Source organism: Labeo rohita, unplaced genomic scaffold, assembly GCF_022985175.1.
Source record: "Labeo rohita strain BAU-BD-2019 unplaced genomic scaffold, IGBB_LRoh.1.0 scaffold_682, whole genome shotgun sequence".
Classification (NCBI taxonomy): domain Eukaryota; kingdom Metazoa; phylum Chordata; class Actinopteri; order Cypriniformes; family Cyprinidae; genus Labeo; species Labeo rohita.
In genome coordinates, this window is record NW_026129615.1 from 26879 (window position 1) to 43467 (window position 16589).

At 39.6% G+C, this 16589-nt stretch overlaps 1 protein-coding gene across 1 annotated transcript in view; it reads left to right on the plus strand.

Annotated features, from left to right (window-relative positions):
- Nucleotides 1-15817, plus strand: part of LOC127161606 (uncharacterized) — a gene marked incomplete at its 3' end in the record, with an annotated part of 38634 nt that extends 22817 nt beyond the window's left edge. Inside the window, exons 27-33 of the mRNA XM_051104335.1 lie at nucleotides 27-195; nucleotides 795-1205; nucleotides 4823-5272; nucleotides 7454-7885; nucleotides 11737-12129; nucleotides 12799-13209; nucleotides 15375-15817. Of these exons, the coding sequence (XP_050960292.1) occupies nucleotides 27-195; nucleotides 795-1205; nucleotides 4823-5272; nucleotides 7454-7885; nucleotides 11737-12129; nucleotides 12799-13209; nucleotides 15375-15817 (2709 nt within the window). The remainder of the gene's footprint in view (nucleotides 1-26; nucleotides 196-794; nucleotides 1206-4822; nucleotides 5273-7453; nucleotides 7886-11736; nucleotides 12130-12798; nucleotides 13210-15374) is intronic.
- Between the last annotated feature and the right edge of the window lie 772 nt (nucleotides 15818-16589).

Consider the following 16589-nt stretch of genomic DNA (forward strand, 5'->3'; position numbering starts at 1 on the left):
ATGCTTCATTCTTTATATCATTCCAGTGTGGATCATGAAGCTCACAGAGAGGAAAAGCCATCCTTCCATCCTCCTAGAAGAGCTGAAACTTCAAACAGAGAAGAAACCACTAGAGCTGATAGACTGGCCAGATGATACAGCTGATATAGAAACAAACGGATTCCTTCAGTGTCTGCCCTACATCTCACAGCTGAGGTAGGACTGTAATGCCAAATAAACAAAAGGTTTAATTTATAATATATGTCAGTTTGTCCAATTTTATTGGCATCGGTTATCTAATATTTATTTAATATTTCTAAATTACTTTAGTTTGTTGAATGATTCAGTGGTTAGACCAATTTCGTCTGATAACTTGACTGTTTGAAATGGATACACTTAAAAATTAACCAACTCAAAGGTTATTTGTTTGGTGTGCACATAAAAAGGAGCTACATAGCAGTGCAGGTTATTACAGTCTGAAGTCATGCAATTCTTTCAATGAAAAAGTGAACTGACATATGCTGTATGGGTGAGGTAAAATTAAGATGAGTATTAAGCAACATGAACTAGAATAAAACAATCTACCACCAATATTCCAATGTCCTGATTATTCAGTTTTTCCTTTACATAGACTAGCAGTAACCTAAAAAAAAACTCCTCTCTCAAGTTGATCTTAGACTGTATTGGGTTATATTTAAGAAAGTGTTGCAGCATATCATAGTCATTTTAATTATTTTTCTAATAACATTTCCTTTTGTCTTTCTGATAACCTTTTCTTTATGATCTCTAACAGAATAATGTTCACTCTTTTCTAGATTTGTTGCACCACAGAATGAATCAACTCAAATGCAGAAAAAAAGAAAAATATTTATAATAGATTTGTGTCTTCAAGCTGCTCTTCACCTAAAAGAGACAATAGAAGCAACTGTGCAGATACTCCTGTCGTCTGTGAATTATGAGAAATCTGATTTCCTGCTAGATCTGTATTCACATGTGAAGGACTATGAGACTCAGAAAGGCAAGTGTGTCCTTCCAATATTACAGCCAGTTTACCAGTCAGCTCCTGATGTCTGGATCATAGATCTGTCACAGAGAAAGAGCTCCATCCTCCTAGAAGTGCTGAAACTTCAAACAGAGAAGAAACCAGTAGAGCTGATAGACTGGACATATGAAGAGAGTGAAGTGAAGGGGTTCCTCCAGTGTCTGCCCTACATCTCACAACTAAGGTGAGACTAATGGCATAATACACTATGGGAGTGACTTATTCGATTTTGTGTTGCCCAATCATTTTAGCAACTTAACCTGTTGGAGCATTCAAGCCTTAACCATGACAATGATATACCTGAATTCAAACTTAAATATGTTCAGATCCCTTTGTAATATGTGCACAGTTGTGATATATTTTGAACGAAGACACTTGGTGTCTTATTTTTTTAAAGTTTATATAAGTAAACTGACTTAAATAAAAAAATAAATGTAAAAAAATAAAAAGTTACAATAGCAAGAAGTATGGTGAAATGGAAATAGGTTTTGCAAAATACCTTTTTGTTCTTAAAATAAAATGCTCCAGTTACTAACGTAACCTCAGTTCCCTGGCACAAGCATTGCGACAAGTGAACTTTGGGGGGGAAATTCTGTTTACTTTGAATACTGAAGCCTGATGTTTTATTGTTTGTGGAGCTGCATGAACAAATGGCATTTTAGCCAACCAAAACTGGTGGGGCCGACTGCCAATTTAAGTCAGTGCTGAGTGCCATTTCATCAGAATCTTTCTACTGATAAGCGACAGAACTGACTTGCATGCAGGTTTATGGCACAGCTATAAACACTTTGAGGAACATTGTCCAATAGCAGCATACTACACTACCAGTCAAAGTTTTTTTTTAATGCTTTTTTAATAGATTTTTTTATGTTTTTTTTTAAAGAAATCTCTTTTGCTCACCAAGCCTGATCTTACTATTCATCAAAGAAACCTGAAAAATCTACTCAGCTGTTTTTAAAATAATAATAATTATAATAAATATTTCTGAGCAGCAAATCAGAATATTAGAATGATTTCTGAAGAATCATATGACTGGAGTAATGTTGCTAAAAATTCAGATTTGAAATCAAAATTATATTTTAAAATATATTCAAATAAAAAAATAGTTATTTTAAATAGAAAAAAATATTTCTAAATTGTACTGTTTTTGTTCTACTTTGGATCAAATAAATGCAGGCTTGGTGAGCAGAAGAGACTTCTTTAAAAAACGTTAAAAATCTTTCTGTTCAAAAACTTTGATTGGTAGTGTATATAAGCACAGAAGGAAAAGTCACTGTAGGAGCTCAACCCTAGGGCACCCAAGACTAATTAGGGCACAACAGGACTGTAATCAGTGAGACCTAAACCACCAGGCCAGATTCCTTGACAAAAATAGCCCTGCCAACTAGCAGGGGTACAAGATGATTAGGCAGATTAAAAAAGCCATGCCTGAAGGGCAGGGACATCCTGGTTATAAAATATAACAACATGAAATATAACAGACCATGACTGGACTGCCACAGAAATAACTCCAATGTACACCCCGCTGGACCAATATCAGGAGGAGGCCATTCCCCTGGTGGAGTGGGCCCTCACTCTGAAAGGGCACTGTAGCCCACTCAGGCATAAGCCAGTGGTATAGCATCAACTATCCAGTGGGATAAATGCTGCTTCATAACTGACAGCCTTTTAGAACTTTCTGAAGCATAGAAAGAGTTGCTCTTGTTGCTAAAACTGGCCAGAGCACTTTTTGTAAACTCTAACGGCCCGGACCGGGCAGAAAATATTAGCACCATGCTCATCCTCTGAATTAAGAAAAGCTTGAAGGACAACCTTATCCTTGTCTTGGTTTGAGGACGCCTTTGCAGTCATAAGGTCGAAACTCCAGGTAGGAAGCCCTTACTGAAAGCGCTTGCAAGTCCCCCATTCGATAAAGTCAACAGGAGGGCTGTCTAAGGGACCGTTCACATATCCCATCTTTTGCACACTCAAGTTCGTTATTTTAAATGTAGATGCGCGGCAGCTGCGATCATAGCGGAAGCGGCGCAGTCGTGGCGGGCAGGCGGTGCGATGCACTCGGTTTTTTCAGGCGCATCCACACCGCATCAAGATGAAAACGTCTCAACTTTTCAGAATGTCGCAAGCGCACCACGGGTCATGTGACAAGATTCAACCAATTGGCTCCATCCTTTCCAGTAACAACATTGAAAGCTCAGCCAAGATTGAGAAACAGCTGATCATAGCTGTACATTTTTAAATAAATTTAGTAGCAGAGCTACAGCAAGTGATTTTTAGTGCTGGAAATCCGTTTGTCCTTTGAAACTTCTGCATCTTCATTAAGAGTCCGGGTCATGGTTGCTTAGCAACGGCAGAGGCCACGGGAGCGCAAGCTACAGAGTGCTTTGTAAAGGAGGAAAAATCAGCACGCCTAGCGTTTTCCACACGTTTTTGGGCACGATATGTGAATGGCCCCTTAAGCAACAGGGGACGCAAGTCGGCCGATTGAAATGGCTCAAACAGAGGGTAGGCCCAATCTCAAGGTAGGAAGTGCTTGCAAGTCACTCATTTACTAAAACCAACAGGAGGCGGTCTTAAGAAAAGCAAGTCGGCCATCTGAAGCAACTCAAATGGAGGGCTCAGGTCCCAGGTTGGAACAGTATGAGGACAAGGTGGATTCATTCACCAGGCTCCCCTCAGAAACTTAACGACCTGGTCATATTTGACAACTGGGCAGCCAAGAGAGCATAATTTGCAATAGTGGTTGCCACACAGAATTTGAATTTGATATGTAATCAAATTGGATGACATACAAAAATATTGGGAAAATAATGAGAGTTGTCATTGAGTTAAATAGGTCAACCTCTGGGGGTGGAGTCTTCATTCCCCTGGAAACATGCTGCCATAGGACAACATGTCTGCTCCCCTGTTTCTGTTTGCCTGGCACGTGCACTGCCTTTAATGAGGACAGGTTGCACTTTTGCACTTTTGTAGAGGAACCAATGTTTGGATAATGGGCCTAGCATTGGCAGAATCCATCAACAGGAGTTGAACAGGGGATTGGAAGGCAAGTGCCTTCTTGGAGGGAGGTCCAGCTTCAGCGAGACTTAGCTCTCTGTTATTCTTTCCTGAGAGATCAAGACAGCTTATGTGGCTCAGGGTCCAATGTCAGTTTGGAGCGAGGAAACAGATACAGAGTTTCCCCACCAAGAGTGTTTTACACAACATTTTGAAAAGGAACAATGATAAATGTACCTGATCAACCTAGCAATACAGTGGATTCAGTGTCATAATTTTAGGACAATATAACAATGAAATTCCTGCAGAGCTTTTTTTCCTCTGACTAGTGCCTTTTCCAAAAACAGACACTTGGCACACCAAAGTGACCCTTGATCTGAGGGATAGAGGAAGCTATTACATTTACTTTTGCATGTACCACACATGTAAAATTACCAAGTACCAAAAATACCAAACATTCTTTAAAAAGTATGTAAAAATAAGTAAAAAAAAAAAAAGAAAAAAGAGAAAAGAAAACAAACAAACAAACAAAAAAGAATAATGTTAAAAGTTGTGGGGATTTTTTTATTTAAAAACTTGTCATCAAACTCTGCACACATTTTAGAGTAAGGTTTAGTGGAAGTAGTGGTGATCTGTTGGAAGGTGAGCTTTCAACCATTTATATGACCTTATATGTGCTGTCATTAAATTTAACTGTAATGAAAATAAAAAATCTACAGTCATTAAACCTGCAGATGTCCTGTATAATGAGAAATAACCTACAGTACCATAGTCATTAATGGAGTATTTGAACTTGTGTCTCAACAGATTTGATGCCTTTGTTTTCTGTGAGAAGAAACCTTTCAAGTTTCTACTGAATCTGATTGCTGCGGCATCAGAGTTTGAGAAAATCACTAGAGAAAATTACACTGAACGATTAACGTCTGTGTGCAGCTACACATCTTTCCCCTTTGATAAGAAGCATTTTGATGATTACAAGTATAATATAATTCAGTCTGATTTCCTGCTGGATCTGTACTCACATGTGAAGAACTATGACAGTCAAACAGGCAGGAGTGTCATTCCAGCATTACAACCAATTTATCAGTCAGCTCCTGATGTCTGGATCATAAAGCTCTCAGAGAGAAAGAGCTCCATCTTCCAAGAAGTACTGAAACTCCAAACAGAGAAGAAACCAGCAGAGCTGATGGACTTTTCAGATGACAATACTGAAGTAAACAGATTCCTTCAGTGTCTTCCCTACATCTCACAGCTGAGGTGAGACTCTTAAGGCAAAATACACTCTGGGTTTGATTTACGGTGTGTGTCAAATTTGACTAAATTATTGGAATCGGTTTTCTAACATTTTTTAGTTCTTTCAAGAAGAATACTTTCTTTTCTTTGTAAATCTGAACATTTACATTGCTACTGAAGATAGTTCTATTGTTTCAGTCATTTGTTTTCAAAAGAAAAATACTTAAAACATTTGGTGATCACATAGCCCAGGGGTTTTTTAACTTTTTGGAGCCAGGGACCCCTTACAGGGGATAGGATTTTCCAAGGACCCCTCATAGTTATAGCAGTGTTTAAGGCTAAAGTTTAATGTGGGTAGGAGATAGATACAAATAATGAACATAATATGATTGTTTTATTGCTGCAAATGGTCCCCATTGTATATGTATAATATAATGAAATACTGCAGCATAATATAATTAAATTTTTCTTTATCATAATATAATGAAATTTTCCAGAAAAGTTGCACCAGGTGAGAAAAAAAAAAAAACTTAAGTTGCATTGGTGTGTAAGTCACATTTTACTATTACTTTCAGAAATAATGTAAATACTGATAGATCTAAATAAAAGGAACATTAGGAAACAAAATTATAATCACTAACTTGTATTTTACTTTCCCTCACTCCAAATCATTCAAATATAGTGTCATTCATAACAGAACACAAATAAATGCATATATATGTATAAGAAAAATTAATTATAGTGCCATTCATTACAAACAATATTTATTTTAAATGCTGTGTCTATAACAAACTTACTTAAAACAAAATTAAAACTTAACCTCGTAGTGGGCTCACAAACCTCTGATGAGCATTAATCATTTCCATGAGTGAATAGTTAGATGCGGTGTAACATTTGTTTGCTAAACTATTAGGCTATTAATTATGTAATTAAAGCTTTGTACTTCTCTCGTGTTCAAATATCTATTAACAGCATCCTGCAAATGCACAAAAAAAGTTGTGGCAATCCTCACGCTGAGGGGCAAAACCTATATATTGTACAACAGACAAGTTAAATCAAGTCACCAAAAGTTATGATGCTAGAACTGATATGTTGTGTGCGCTGGAGGCACCAGCAGGAACACTTTAATTCCTTACATTGCTCTTATCTGTCAGATAAGAGCAAGACATAATTTAATACTGTCTATTTTATTTGTGTACCTTCAAAATGACAGTGCAACATTGTACTTTTGTAAAATAAAGAAAACAAACAAAATGTACTTGTCACTGTGGACCTCTTCCTAAAATAAAAAAAACTCGGCGATGCTGAAATATATTTTTAGAAACATAAGTGCCCGATTTTAAGTGTTTACGTTTTGATTATTTGACATTAAATGCATTATTCCAAGGGTCCATGGACCCCAGTTTGAAAACCGCTGACATAGCCTATTATTAACTAAATCCTAAGAGTTAAATACTTCTAGAATAGGGAAATGTAGGGATACAGTGTTTCTGATCTACAGGAAATGAGGGAAGTATTCAAGCCATGTCATGTTTTTTTTTTTTTTGTAAAATACTTTGAAAAGTAGTGGTGACCTGTTGGAAGGTGACTTTTTAAGCTTTAAAATGCTGCTCTACACATGAATCTTCATCTGCTGTCATTACAGCATGCATTGCAGCATAATAATAAAGTGTCATTAAAGAGGTCATCGGATGCAAAACTTTTACGTGTTTTTTGAACATAAATGTGTGTCGGCAATGTGTGTACACAACCACCCTATAATGAAAAAAATCCACCCATTTTTTCATGTTTATAACTGATATCCCCTGTGTGACATCACACCGATCAAGGCCGCTCCCATGATAGTTGATTGACATGACCATCTTACCTTAGACCCGTCCTAAATAAGCAAAGTGAGCTGTAACCAGTCTGACCACCATTGTGTCGACTCTGGTGCAGGAGAAGACAAAAATGTCTCAGATTGAGTGACTGAGGTGTTTTGTTGTTGGATTTAATAATGATCATAGCAGGCGTCATTAACTCCCAACATCTGAGCCACTGAAGATGCAGAGGGTTAACATTACTTTCGTTTTTGAAGGAAATGCGCTGAATCATATCAACTTGTGGAAAATGGGCATCCGATGAGCCCTTTAAACCTGTAGAAGTCCTGTATAATGGGAATCACCTGCCAAAGTCATTAACAGATTTTTTCATTTGTCTCCACAGATTTTATTTCTGTGAGGAGCAACCTTTCCCGTTTCTACTGAGTCTGATTTTTGCAGCATCAGAGTTTGATGAAAAGACTGGAGGAAAGTACACTGATCTGTTAACATCTGTGTGCAGACTCACATCTTTGCCCTTTGATCTTGATAATCCCACGTATCATATAATTCAGTGTGATTTCCTGCTGGGTCTGTGGTCAAATGTAAAGGACTATGAGATTCAAACAGGCAGGAGTGTCCTTCCAGCATTACAGCCAATTTATCAGTCAACTCCTGATGTCTGGAGAATAAAGCTCTCAGAGGAAAAGAGCTCCATCCTCCAAGAAGTGCTGAAACTCCAAACAGAGAAGAAACCAGTAGAGCTGATAGACTGGACAGATGAAGATATAGTAATAAAAAGATTTCTTCAGTGTCTGCCCTACATCTCACAGCTGAGGTGAGACTCTAATGGCAAATTGCCCTTTGAATTTGATTTATAGTGTGTCAGTTTGGCCAGTTTTTAGGGCACAAGCACCGCGGTGTGTGGACCCTATTGGAGTTTCTTATTCTTCTTCTTCTTCTCCAAAACGAATAGCATTTTCAAGGGCCTAAATATGCTCGAAAACTCAGGAAACTTTGTACACACCAGAAGTGGTGAAAATAGTTTTGCATACATGTATGAAATTCAAACTTAAAAGGAAGTCAGTTATTTAGCATTTTCTCATCAAATTTTGTGCCGTTTTTGACATTTTTAGGTGTTGTATTTTAACAGATTCCTCCTAGAGATTTAATCAGATCGACACCAAATTTGGCCAGTCTGTGCTAAAGCCCTTTGTAATGTTAAATTGCAAAGGTCTTGAGTTTTCATTAAAGTATCCGTAGCAGCCTGACAAATTTCAAAGTTTCGCCATGTCCAATTCGATGTTTCGCCATGTCCAGTCTGCACCAAACATAACGTTTTCTAAGAGTCCAGTATTTATATATAACTCAATATTGAGTTATAATCATAGCCCCACCTGCTGGCAACAGAAAAAGACATGTTTTACACTAATTTAAACATACCATGTTCAATCTGCACCAAACTTCACATGCTTGATAAAAGTCCTGGCCTGCAGACATTGTCACACCCATGTGGACTGTTTAGTTTGGTTTCTCCCTCTTGTGCCCATATTTGGTCGTTGCTGTTGTAAGAAATTATAGTCTGACTCTTACACTGTTTCCTGTCCTCATTTAGTCATCTTTAGTTGACCTTGTATCACCTGTGTCTTAATTAAGTTCATCGTTATCACCTGTCTCTATAAGTTGCATTCTGTTCAGTGTTTGGGGTCTGGTCTCGTCCAGCCCTCCTACGTCTCCATGGGTTCCGTCCAGCCCTCCAGAGTGTCGCCCAGAGCCCGCTCCTCCTGAGTGCCGTCCAGAGCCAGCGCTTCCAGAGCACCCTCCAGTGCCAGCGCCTCCAGAGTGCCCTCCAGTGCCAGCGCCTCCAGAGCCCGCTCAAGGCCGCCGCTCCGCGCGGCAAGCCACATGATCATTGAGGACATTATGGACCTGGCGCTCCTCATGGGGTTTGATGCCCCTATCCTCTCTCCTTTTCCTTCATCTCCGCTAGTCCCATCCAGCCCTCCTTTGTGTCCGCTGGTCCCGTCCTGTCCTACATCTTCGCTGGTCCTGTCCAGCCCTCCAGAGTGCCATCCAGAGCCCGCGCCTCCAGAGCACCCTCCAGTGCCAGCACCTCCTGAGCTCCCTCCAGAGCCTGCACAAGGCCGCCGACCGCCGCTCCGTGCTCAAGCCTGGCGGCTTCTCATGTGGAGCACCTGCTCCTCCCAAGCGCCCTCCAGAGCCCGCTCCTCCCGAGCACCCTCTAGAGCCTGCGCCTCCAGAGCGCCCTCCAGAGCCTGTGACTCCACAGCACCCTCCAGTACCCGCTCCTCCAGATTGCCCTCCAGAGCCTGGTCCTCCTTAACTCTCCCAGGCTTGTAGAACCCTAATTTCCCTCAAGAAAATTTTTTTTGGGGGAAGGGTCCATATGCCTGAACTGCCTACTCCGCCATGGCTGCCTGAACTGCCTGCTCTGCCATGGCTTCCCAAACTGCCTGCTCCGCCATGGCCCCCTAAACTGTGTGCTCCGCCATGGCTCCCCGAGCTCCCTGATCCGCCATGGCTTCCCGACCTGTCTGCTCCTCCATGGCTCCCCGAGCTCCCTGATCCGCCATGGCTTCCCAAACTGCCTGCTCTACCATGGCCTCCCGAACTGTCTGCTCCAACATGACTACTGCCGAACTGTCTGCTCCTCCATGGCTCCCCGAGCTCCCTGATCCGCCATGACTTCCCGAACTGTCTACTCCGCGATGGCTCCCCAAACTGTCTACTCCACCATGGCTCCCCGAGCTCTCTGCTCCGCCATGGTCTCCCGGACTTTGTGCTCCGCCATGGCTCCCCGAGCTCCCTGCTTCACCATGGCTTCCCAAACTGGCTGCTCCGCCATGGCCTCCCAAACTATGTGCTCTGCCATGGCTCCCCAAGCTCCTTGCTCCGCCATGGCCTCCCGAACTGTGTGCTCCGCCATGGCCTCCCGAACTGTGTGCTCTGCCATGGTTTCCCGAGCTCCCTCATCCACCATGGCTCCCCGAGCTCCCTGACCTGCCATGGCCTCCCGACCTGTCTACTCCGCCATGACTACTCCCGAACTGTTTGCTCCGCCATGGCTTACCGGGCTCCCTAATCCGCCATGGCTTTCTGAACTGTCTACTCCACCATGGCTCCCCGAGCTCCCTGATCCGCCATGGCTTCCCAAGATCTCTGCTCCGCCATGGTCTCTCAGGCTGTGTGCTCCGCCATGGCTCGCCGAGCTCCCTGATCTGCCATGGCTTCCAGGGCTGTCTGCTCCGCCATGGCTCCCCAAGCTCCCTGACCCACCATGGCTCCCTAAGCACCCTCATCCACCCTGGAGGCCTTCCTTCTCTCCGCCCTGTGTCTGCCCTGCACTAGCCTCCAGGGCGCCCACCCCCTGTAATATCACACCCCTGTGGACTGTTTAGTTTGGTTTCTCCCTCTTGTGCCCATATTTGGCTGTTCCTTTTTCCTGTCCTCATTTAATCATCTTTAGTTTACTTTGTATCACCTGTGCCTTACTTAAGTTCATCATTATCACCTGTCTCTATAAGTTGCATTCTGTTCAGTGTTTGGGGTTTGGTCTCGTCAATGTATGTGTGTATTTACCCTCCTCCTGTGGATTTACCTGTTTTGGAATTACCTGTGGAATATAATAAAGACGTTATCTTTGACCTTTGTCTTCGTTCGCCCCTTCCTCACACACAACGTGACAGATATCTACATGCCTATATTTAGTTATAGTCATAGTGGTGGTGCTGGAAGCAGGAAAATGAGTTTTAAAAAAAAGAGATAAGTTCAGTGAGTGATTCAGTTGTTAGACCAGTTCAGGCCAAAAACTTGACTGAAAGATTCATTGAACAACTAATAATCATTTGTTCATAAATCAGACATCGCAAGAATGTTCTGGAATGTTACTAGCACCACTTTGCTACCATCCACCATTCTACCACACTTCAGACTCAGGGGCATTTATAGTCAACAAGTTTGGTGTTGTACTACAGTGGTTCCCAACCACGTTCCTGGAGGCTCCCCCACAACAGCATGTTTTCCATGTCTCCTTAATCAAACACACCTGATTCAAATCATCAGCTCATTAATAGAGATTCCAAGACCTGAAGTGGGTGTGTCAGACAAAGGAGACATGCAAAATGTGCAGTGTTAGGGGGCCTCCAGGAATGTGGTTGGGAACCACTATACTATATTATGAAAGTCCAAATCAACAGAAAGCATCAAAAAAGTAGTTGTTTGAATCTTGGATTATGTGTAAACATTTTTAGTCTTATGTCAAACATTTCTTGTGACCAAAAATTGTTTAGAAGGATGAGAAAACTCCATCTAAATATATTAAAATATGAAAGTACAGTATGAAAGTGTGAAATAATGTAATATATACTTATTAAAGTATATATTACATTATATAATTATATTATAATACAATTAATAATTAATTAATTAATTAATTAATATAATTACATTATATTAAAGTATGAAAGTACTGTTAACAATTTTACTAGGAAAAATACCATATATACACAAGAAAAATGGGGTTTTTATAATTAATAATTTCTATTGATTTCTATTCATATTTATTTATTTTTCTTTGTACTATAAATTCAAAACCAAAGCCAAAACATAAACATACAAATGCATATACAGTATTCTTTGAAATGCTTACATCTTTACACTCTTTTATAGATTTGCTGTACCACTGTGGAAAAAAATAAAGAGATTTATACTAGATTTGTGTCTTCAAGCTGCTCTCCAGCAGAATGAGACAATAGAAGCAACTGTGAAGATACTGCTGTCACCTGCCAATTATGAGAAATCAGATTTCCTGCTGGATCTGTATTCACATATGATGGACTATGAGAATCAAACAGGCACCAGTGTCCTTCCAGAATTACAGCCAGTTTATCAGTCAGCTCCTGCAGTTTGGAAAATCAAGCTCTCAGAGAGAAAGAGCTCCATCCTCCTAGAAGTGCTGAAACTCCAAACAGAGAAGAAACCAGTAGAGCTGATAGACTGGACAGAAGAAGAGAGTGAAGTAAAAGGATTCCTCCAGTGTCTGCCCTACATCTCTGGATTGAGGTCAGCATGAAATATATGCCTGTTAAACTGAGCAGAATATAAAGGGAAAAAACTGCACAAGGCCCTCTTGTAACTTGGGCCATTTCTGTGAAGTTACTGGAGTAACTAGAAAACAGCAAGGTTTTTAACCTCTGTGAAGTTAGCACCCCATAAAAAGAAATAATCACCAAAACTATGCCACTTTCCTTCTTTAGATATGACCAAAATGTTTGTGTCCATGCCAGTTGTCTAAATAGCACAAAACTGTCAAATAGCACAAAACTGTGTCATTTGTTTGTGCTTATTTTCTGCTGTTAAAATGAACATTATATAGTATTTCCCCTTTTTAGAAATAAAAAACTTAATGTGATGTCACTCTCCACCACATGCAATTCCCTCAGTAAAATTAATCAATAAAATTACTCACCACTTACACATGGACATAGAGTCGTTCTGTGCAAACACAAATGAGCAAAGTGATTCAGACAGTGAAAAGAGTCCCAGCACTTCTGGACTGTACATCAACACTCTTGGAATGCCACTCAGCAAATCAGATTTAACATTAGGACTTAAACGTTGTATAATTTGAGATGAAAACATGCTGTTTTTGCATGGTATTGTCATTTTAATATTTTTTTCAATATCTTCTCCTTTATGGTCTCTAACAGAATATTTTTTACTCTTTTCTAGATTTGTTGAGCCACAGAATGAACCATCTCAACTGTGGAACAAACAAAAGAGATTTATACTAGATGTGTGTCTTCAAGCTGCTCTTCACCAGAAAGAGACAATAGAAGCAACTGTGAAGATACTGCTGTCATCTGTTAATTATGAGAAATCAGATTTTCTGCTGGATCTGTGGTCAAATATGAAGGACTTTGAAAGTCAAAAAGGCAAGAGTGTCTTTTCAGCTTTAAGACCAGTTTTTAAGTCAGCTCCTGATGTCTGGATCATAGATCTCTCACAGAGAAAGAGCTCCTTCCTCGAAAAAGTGCTGAAACTCCAAAAAGAGAAGAAACCAGTAGAGTTGAGAGACTGGGCAGATGAAAGTATCGAAGTAAAGGAATTCCTTCGATGTCTGCCTCACATCTCACAACTGAGGTGAGACTCTCATTGAAAATACCACTCAAACATTCAAATATTTTACATTTTAAAATAAAATATTTAATTTACAATAAACATGGCTGTCTTTATATATTATTGTTTGAAATTAGTATTTCAAGGTCCCAAGCTAAAAAAATACCTAAAATGAAAAATTTGGGAATTAAATAAAATTGGTGTTGTTTTAGTTGTCTGCCAATGAATGTAGATTTTGTTAAGAAGCACTGTCTATGCTCAAGTTCTTGTACATTTAAGCACTGCTGTATGCATGATGGGACAGACCTGTTCAAACAACAAAGAAGGATGATTCACACTGAAATTAAAGTTTTAGTTTGTCCTAACTGAGGAGTGTAAATTTCAGTGTGCAAATATATATTCTCTTTGTTCAACCAAACTCTACATGAGCAGTATCACACAAGTAAACTTGAGATATGGCTGTATATCAGCATGGCTGTGATTCATCCATAGGTAATCACAGCTTGCCGATATACAGCCTGTAACGTGGAAAGGGAGACAAGAGGCAGGGTGGATCCAAATGCAAAGCTTTATTTGTAGGGAGAGACAATGACACAGTCGAACAAGCAGGATCACACAATAGCAAACAGGTATGTAGGGGCAAGACACAACAATAGTCCGTGAAGCAGGCGAGGGTAAATCAGCGTGATGGGTGATGGGAAACGTAGTCCGGGGTGTAGTGTAACAGTCTGTGTGATGTGAACTGTACAGTGACCTCTGGTGGCGGGCAGACCGGACAGGATTCATGACACAGCCATATCCATAAGCCATAAGCCATAAGTCTATGAGTGTGATTTTGTGTTTATACAACAGTTCGATGGCACGAGTGTGTAAATAAACAAATTAACAACAGAGTGTTTTTAAAAACCTTCTTTTGTGCAAAACTACTTTCTTCTGATTTAAATCAAAGTTTGACAGTTGAACAGTTGAACTCAAGCCTCTGTTACTAATTCCAAAACATCACATTAGAACTAGTAACGAAGGAATGTTGAGTTGCTTCATTGAAAACTTATTGTATTACTGCATTAAAATCTCACAGTATTATGTATGAGTATAATGGGAGAGAGAGATGGACTGAGCGAGTGTGATTAATGTACCTGCATCTGATAGAGCATTCATTATTCATATGCTCTATGAAAGCGTTATGTTTGTGGTAACGTTAATATTCTTTTATCTGTAAAGAGTGATTTTGCTGCTCAGTGCATTTGCTGTGTCAAGCTGTTGTTGAGGCTAAAAAATAACTTCCGCTTAAAACTTTTATAACTTTTTAGTATAAAAGTCTCTACCAAAGTCCCTTCTTTACTTCTGACTCACTCATAAAAACTCTTGTCACCATCTAAAGGCGAAACCGTGCAACTAAAATCACCATCACACACACTTTTTTCAATACTAAACACTATTATTAAATATATTATTTATATACAGTAATGTGCAAAAGTCTTAGACCACAAGTATTTTGGTTTAAAGTCAGTTAAAGTCTGTCTTTTGCTGTAGTGTCAGTAGGAAGTATCAGTTTACATTTCTAAACATTCATTTTGCCATTAATTATAATAATCCAGTGAGATTTTTGTATGGAGCACAGGCTGTTGTCAGACTCCCTGTGCGAACAGAGTGAAGATACATTAGAGTCAGTGGTACATTCCAGAAGATATGGCCGAGTTGAGTCTTCTCTTGGTGGCGTTATAAGCGCAGAACGGTCGCTAACACATCTGTAAACGTTTCAAATAGACGTTATCTTTATAAACAAACTGCATATTTGAACTACAAACAAGTACATTCTCGCCTAAAAAAAACTCTTAAAACTACATTCCATGACACAAAAACAGTAATATTTCTAAAATTATACTGGATTTGGGCGTCCGCCATGAAGGTCTCTGTAAGTAGTACAGCAAGCAGAGTGATACAGTTGCAAACAAAGAAATGGCTGTTGGAGTTCTGTTGGACTCTAATATCACACTCTTGTCAGCCAATCAGATTCGAGGACCAAAAAGAACTGTTGTATAAATAGTCATATCAGCAGACTTTTGTATGTAATTACACTTTTATTACAAATCCCAGTAATGGTTGTTGACATTATTTAAAATGATTTTTTTTTCATTGAGTTATTTCATTGTTAGACAACTTCAGAATAATTATACACTCTTTTCTAGATTTGTTGTACCACAGACAGAAACACCTGAACTCTGGAACAAAAGAAAGAGATTTATACTAGATTTGTGTCTTCAAGCTGCTCTCCACCAGAAAACGACAATAGAAGCAGCTGTGAGAATACTGCCGTCATCTGTCAATTATGAGAAATCAGATTTTTTGCTGGATCTGTACTCACATGTGAAAGACCATGAGACTCAAACAGGCAAGAGTGCCTTTCCAGCATTACAGCCAATTTATCAGTCAGCTCCTGCAGTCTGGAAAATAAAGCTCTCAGAGAGAAAGAGCTCCATCCTCCTAGCATTGCTCAAACTTCAAGCAGAGAAGAAACCAGTAGAGCTGATAGACTGGACAGATGAAGAGAGTGAAGTGAAGGAATTCCTCCAGTGTCTGCCCTACATCTCACAGCTGAGGTCTGTATTAAATACTTCCTTCACATTTAATTGTACTAATCTATTACTATATACACCAGCTTAAAGCATTCACTACGTTGAAATCAAAAGCAAACCAAAGGTAGGAAAAATCTTGGAATCTCTGTAAGTAGCATTTTGGAACATCAACCTGAAGCTGCTACTATGATTCACAAGCTTTGATGTTAGTATTTATACATCCTGTGCAGCATTGGTTAAAAAATTTAATAGTAAACATATATTTTATACAATGCAGTTTTTGACTAAAGAAATGTCAACATAGTGATAAATTCTTTCATTACCAGCATATTTGGCATTCATTTTTGGAATTAATTATTTCCCGAAACTATAGTTCCAACAAACATTTACAAGCAACATCACAAAGTTTAGTGGTTCGAACAGCTCTTGACCTGTGTTTATAAGTATACCATATTAGTATGACATGGACTTGCTTTTGAGCAAAATAAGCAGGATAACATGCAGTACAGTCTGTATCTTTCTTTCCATATGTATACATCTGCAGATTGAGAGAGATTTGTGGAAGCATAAATCTCTTCAAATTGCATAACTGTAGAAGAAGTAATAACGCAAATGAAATGACAACTCTCTGGGGGTGGAGAAATAGAATGTGGCTGCAGAGATTCAAATAAAACAAAACCAGAATTCCAGATTCTAACACCTCATGATTCATTAAATGAAAGCCAGAGGTTAATACCAGACCAAGTGTATGACCTTTTATATGAGTAGGACCTGAAACTAGTTGTGTCAAATTGAAGGAATCCACCAGACACAGAAATTCTTTGACTG